Source organism: Oculina patagonica, chromosome 6, assembly GCF_052425735.1.
Source record: "Oculina patagonica isolate OP01 chromosome 6, crgOcupat, whole genome shotgun sequence".
In the NCBI taxonomy this organism is placed as follows: Eukaryota; Metazoa; Cnidaria; class Anthozoa; order Scleractinia; family Oculinidae; genus Oculina; species Oculina patagonica.
In genome coordinates, this window is record NC_135763.1 from 21317875 (window position 1) to 21324403 (window position 6529).

Sequence of the window (6529 nt, forward strand, 5' to 3'; positions counted from 1 at the left end):
CAAATGGTTTAGAAACATTGACAAAGGCCAAATTTGTAACTTTATTTCATTTGAATATCTTCAATTGTATGTTATAATAGTAATAATAATATTAATAATAATAATTTTTATAAAAAACAATAACTTTATTTCACGCAATCATTAAAATTATACGTATTATTCTCGCTTCCAATATAATAATAATAATAATAATAATAATAATAATAGTTTTATTTATATAACGCTATTTCCACAGGTGCCCAATAGCGCTTTACAGAAAATATACATGCGTGAAACATAACGCTTACAATATGGTAAAAACTAGCACAATAGAAATAAAATAAATTAAAAATAACACTAATAAATTATGAAATTAAAATTGATTATAATAATCAATTTCTTACGATCTGAAGTATAACAGCTTTGTCTCAGCCTTTAATTCTGTAACCTCGGTAGATTTCATTGAAATCTGAAAAATAGGTCATGTTTAAATAACTGTTAAAACCGAGTTTTAGTTGCAAATAACTATAGTGTAAAATAAATAAGTCAAATCAACCTTGGACTTTCATGTTACTGAGTTCATTTAATAGTATTTCCTGACAACAAGAAACCGCCACCACAAGCACAAGTACGGCTTTTATCTCAACCATCTGGCGGTGATTATCTATATAGCTAGTGTAACAGGGAAAGCTAACGAGTCAGGCCCAAAGTATCGTTTTGCAGAGAAAGATTTATGAGATGACGCACATGAACAGTGGCTATATCGCTAAATTTGCTTAATTTACCGACTATGTGATCGTACCTCTTGTTCAATCCAAGCGAAGAACTCACACAGAGCGACACAGTCCTTTAGCTGCAGACAAATGAACACCAGGAAAATAACGTTTTCATTTGTGAGGTTTTTCGTTGAAGTTATTCAAAAAAATTGAGAAGGAAGCCGTCTTTAGAATGAAGACTTCCACGTTTTACTTTTTTTCTTGGTGAACTGCTATTTTTATTCAGAATCGATCTGTATTATTTTAGGAATGCTACAAATAATAAATAATAATCTTATTTATATAGCGCTAAAATTATATGAAATTATTCTAAAGCGCTTTACAGGTAAGATAAATTAAAATATAAAAAAACACAAACTATTAAAAATATTAAAATGATATTTACAACGATCAAAGATTAAAAATATTAAAACGAGTCATATGCTAACTTAAAAAGGTAAAGAATGGTACAAAGAATGGTAAAGCGTCTCAGTATCTTTGCATCCGTGAACTGATATTTTTATTGTTCTTTTATTTACGCACTTCTGTCGGCCAAAGTTGAACTCCCTTCAACAGGTTACCGAACTAAACTTGTGCTCCAGCGAAAAAAAACTGAGTGCCCGTACGAGGTTGTGTTGAAATGTAATAGTGGAGTTTTGATGGTGTCAACTCTTTCAGTGGGAATCTGGAGTGCTTTGGAAAGTTGGCAGATTCATTTGGCAAGTTGCAGACTTTAATACAAAAGATTGAACAATGTTTACTCACATTGGCATTTTTCATTCCATGAACTTCTGTCGGATTTTTTGTTGCTTTTGGCAAAGCAATTGGAGACTCGTCTATTAACAACTTCTCCTAACAAAAAATAAATACTGTTTTTTAATACTCTTTATCAATATTTAACAATTATTCGCCGAAAGCAAAGTGATTATTCAACAATAATCACGGAGCCTGAGGCGAATAATTGTTTCAGGATAATTTTCAGAGGTGATTATCAAGATTTGCAAAATAACGATAGAAAACACAAGAAAACAGCAAAATAACGATAGAAAACAAGAAAACAACACAAGTGCTTGCTTGCATACGGTGTAAACTAGTTAATTCATCGCTTGAATTAGAATTTAGACTTAAAATTTTAAGCAATGAAACGGAACACAACAAATACTTTAAGTGCCTGCTAAAACTATAGTGATCATCTCTAGTATGGAATTAAACATTCCAAACTGCTTTCCCAGTACTGAATTTCATTTTTCAATTTTCCATTTGATAATGGTTGATTAAGTAACTAAATCAGGATTATAGCGGAGCTCCCGCGCGCACCTTAGAATTTTTGGTAAACCATGAAGCCGAAAATTTTTGGTTGTCACGTGACCGTCCGACCGATCGTAAGTACGTACGAACGCATGGACTAGGCCTGGGGAAGAGGTCGCCCGTGGCTAAAGAAAAGTAAGAAAACAACAAACTGCAAAAAAGCTCGAAGGGTAAGTCAAAATACAGACAACGGGAAAGATTACTCAGCGACACTACACAGCAAAACATCTGAGAGATTTCTTATCCAACTGCTCTATTTTACTAACCTTTAAAGTGAGTGTATCGAAACATCAGTGCGTATGATTTGGTGTTTACGCAAAAAAACTGTTGCTCTCTTTCGACAGCTGAACATGTGAACAGGTAAATTTTGGTAAATTTTGGTTGGTTTTTGGTCGCGTTTTTCGGAGCTCCAAGACAAGCTAATGACTTATTTTTTGTATCGACTGGATGATGTGGACGTTTCAGTTAGAAGAAGTGATATCGATGTTATGAAGGCGCGGCAAAATTTGTTTCGCGGTGTTAACTGTGCTGAGGCTGAATGAATCGCGAGTATATAAGGAGCGACACAGGACGTTTTTCCAAACTATTTGTTGTACGATGTGCTAAAAAGACTTAGAAAGGTCGTCTATATTCCGTGACATTGTAACAAACGAGAATACGAGGACACCAAATTGTTGCGTTGTTGAAAGATATATTCCCTATGCAAGTCCAGTTTGCTTGTCTACGGTTGAATCTATGGATGTCATCATCAAGAATATAAGCTTACCGTTAAGCTGAAATGATTGTGTTGAAACGAAGCATGGATTAAGTACCTTGAAGTTAAGAACAAGTCCCAGATGTAAGGTAACAAACTCTACTGAATTGCTTAGCCTAATTTTACGACAAAAAATGTCTTCACTTTCTGGACGCAGTTTCGAGATGTTTTGTATCGGCTAGGTTTGGATCTTTTCGTAAATACTTTGCCGCTTTCTCCTTCATTTAGTCAGCGCTTGTGTGGTACATTTACGCTTACACGAGTTTGATTATCAATTGCCGTAAGCCGATTTTCTTTGGCCGAAATTTTAATTTTTGATCCCCTTGCCGTGATGTCCTGTCAGAAGCAAGTTTATTTCACATTGCTGTAAGTTTATTCCGACTTAAAGCCATAAATTTTCTCGCAGAAGGAATTCACACAGTATATTTAAGTGAAGTTTTCCAAAGTGCTTAACGACGACAAAGCAGAGAGCTCGACCAAAATTAATTTATTCAAACTAAATTTGTTCTGAAAATAATGTTTACACCACCTACATGTATTTCGAGCGTGAGCTGTGAATACAAACTGACTCAGAGTTTTTGAAGTAATTGCAAACAAATTTCTTTGCCTAAATAAAGTTTACTTTTACACTGAATAATTCGTAGAGATCATTAAGCGTACAGTAAAAGTTGTTCAAACTGCGCAAAAGGCAAGAGGTAAAAGTTGAAAGTTTTTGATGCGTACGTGAGCAACCCAGTTGAGTGCAGCGATGTCAATTAATTTCAACAATCACAGGCCAGAAAAGTGAAAAAAATATTCTGCGTCTTTTTCGTAAGCGAAACTATAACAGGATCGCGAAGCTATTTTCTATTGCTAGAAAGCAGAAAATTTACTGTACTTTTAAGTAACTTTTCGTGCCATGAGTTACATTTGCCGTGCTTTAAGATTATTATACATTTAGTGCTTTAAGCAAAAAATCCGAATGTCACTTTCCAAGCAAAATAATGCTCGTTTCAGATTGCTTTTGGTCCATTTATCAGATTGATATCGAAACAGCATACATGAAAGGCAATTGACCTTTTCAATTAACCCTTTGACACCCAAATTTTCCCCCAAAAAACGATTTTTTTAGCCGCTAAACTTAAATTTTGGTACTATGGTCTTGAACTTACCTCAACTTTGCTAAAGAAGCACTTTTTTACACTTCAGCAACATTTTGATAAAGATTCTGTGTAAAAACGTGCAATATTTTACTTTGGTGCATGCGCATAAGCCAATTTTTTTTTTTTTTTTTTTTTTTTTTGCTGAACCGTTCCAAAAATTTTTGTGCCCCTTTTGCTTCCTTTTTTTCTGCTTTCTTATTCTCCTTACTTTCTACTCTTCATATAATTTCTTTTAGCCAAAAAAGTTTTGACGTTATCATTGGAAAACACTGAAAAGGGGACTTTGACCAATTACAGGTGTACTGGCCTGTTTAAGCAACGATTTTGCACCAAATATGGATTGTGCTTTTTTTGATTAGCTCTGTCAGAATGCAACCGATATTCAAAATGAACAGTCCTGTAGAAAGGTCGATCCAAGCTCTGTCAGATTCTTATCACGAAATTCCACTGACGTGCTAATTGATGACGTCACAAGTGAATCAATGACTGCACCTCCAAATAGCGCCTGCGTTTAGGAGTGAAAGGGTTAACCGCTAATTCACCAGAAAGAAAATATTGTTAGCTTCAATAAAAATTGAATTAATGGGGAGCTCCGCTTTTAGGCTTCCCTAAATTTATATATTACAGTAGCTAAGATACTTTGCGCGTTATGATTTGTTTATGCCTGTGTTCAATTATAGGACAGACGCATAGATGACGTCACAAAAAAGCTTTCAAAAGCCGCTAGTGTTTACCGAGTGGTTTGATGACGTCACGGGAAACCAAGAATGGCGTCGAACGCTTAGCTCAAAGCGTAGTGAGTTGTAAAGCTTTCCAAACGTTTCCATCTTCGGCATTTTCCATCATTTTGTTTATTATTTGGTTTCACGTTTTTTATTGACGAAACAAAACAAAATGGATTTCATTTGTATAGGTAATCACATGATTTTGAGTGCAATTTGGGATAAATAAGCACAAGTAAATTTTTCAAAAGATAACAAAATTGCATTGGAAGCGTTCGATTGGCCCCCTGTGGCTGCGTTTGTTTATTACCCAATCAGGATGCCGCGTTTGTTTCTCTTTATTGCACTGAATTTCCTCATTTCTGCACTGTATTTCCTTATTTCTGCATCGAATTTACTAAAAAATGCATTTCTCTAAGCCAATCAGATTCGAGAAATTTTTTGATGTATATTATTAGTTGATAAATGTTCCTACAATGTAATGCACTATGGTAAAATAAATTTTGTTTTAAGGTGGCCCGCGGGTATTTATGAGGCTGACAGCTTTTTTTTAAGCGAATTTTTCTTTCAGATTCTCAAAAATCTGAGCAATCGCTTCACGTTTTCCCGTCTTAAAACGCGCTTAAAAAAGGGAACTGTCAGCCTCATAAATACCCGAGGGCCACCTTAAACTGCTTACCTTGGGAATGTTCATCCTTATCCCATGGCTTGAACTGGTGCTAACCTGAGTCGATGAAGACGAAAAAGACAAATCGAGCTATGCACGCAATTCAAGTTCTCACCACACGTACTTAGTCCAACAGGAACCGAACTCTTCACGAAGGTTTGTGGTACGTAAGTAGTACATTTGGACCGGTTAGACCCCCTTTTTCGACCAGGAATCTCATTAACGTGAGCAGGAAAACGATGACGTCGTAGACTCATGAATAAAATGTGGTGGATTTAATTAAACTGTATGTGATGTCACACTCTATTTTTACCTTTATAGTTGATATAACCGGTTTGACAGGCTTCGTTTTTTGAAACACAGTTGCTTTTTAAGTTATTGCGCAATATTTTTCATCTTATTCAAAATCACTGAACCACTCAGTTTGCAGTTAGGCAAACGTCTTAAAGGGGTCTGCAACTTACTACAAGTGAATAAACATACAGTATTAAAGCAAACACTTCCTTGAGTGTAGGTCCTTCGGTGTGGTATTAACCACAAAATGCGTGTCAATAATGAAAGACCTTGAATATCGTGATAAATTCGCGAGGCGTGCAATGGCTGTACTCACCAGTAATGCAGCATGTTTGTGGTCAGCTAGTCTTTTCACTGCCTTAGTTATAGCTTCGTATGGTTTGAGAAGCACGCAAAGTTGCTTTTCATTCGGACACTGGTCAACTTTTAAATGTGCTTTTATTTGTGGCGTTACCTTGTTAGAATCTACAAACAATCTGCAAGTATCGCAAAGGGATCATAATGTTATATTCATAGGCAAAAAATGCTAAAACGAACGTGATTCGAGAGAAGTAAAAAAAAGGTAACCGAATAAAACGATTGTAACAGTCAGCGGGGTGTTGCAAAGGCGCAGTGTGCCACTTTTAAGTAATTCATTTTTTTATGCAGTCATTATCCATTCAGAAGACAAGGATGGCTTCTAGTTGACTTCTGATTAATTTAAATCTACACGAAAGAATGTGAATCAGTAATAAAGAGGTAACACGTTTGGGCTCCTTGCTGTAACACAGTCAACAGGTGATGACAAAACATGGACCCTGGGTACATGGAAAGTATTTCCCTTTTAAAATGCGTTTTGGTCATGGCCCTAAAATTAAAAGAAGGAATGGAGACCCCAACGTTAATAATGACAAGGTGTGAACACTACA

At 35.5% G+C, this 6529-nt stretch overlaps 1 protein-coding gene across 1 annotated transcript in view; it reads right to left on the bottom strand.

The window, feature by feature from the left end:
• Positions 1 to 6529, bottom strand: part of LOC144658791 (xaa-Pro aminopeptidase 1-like) — a 43917-nt gene that overhangs the window by 18546 nt on the left and 18842 nt on the right. Inside the window, exons 12-16 of the mRNA XM_078519271.1 lie at positions 5938 to 6097; positions 5340 to 5384; positions 1500 to 1586; positions 782 to 832; positions 384 to 448 (exon numbers count right to left, since the gene is read on the bottom strand). Coding sequence (XP_078375397.1) covers positions 384 to 448; positions 782 to 832; positions 1500 to 1586; positions 5340 to 5384; positions 5938 to 6097 — 408 coding nt within the window. The remainder of the gene's footprint in view (positions 1 to 383; positions 449 to 781; positions 833 to 1499; positions 1587 to 5339; positions 5385 to 5937; positions 6098 to 6529) is intronic.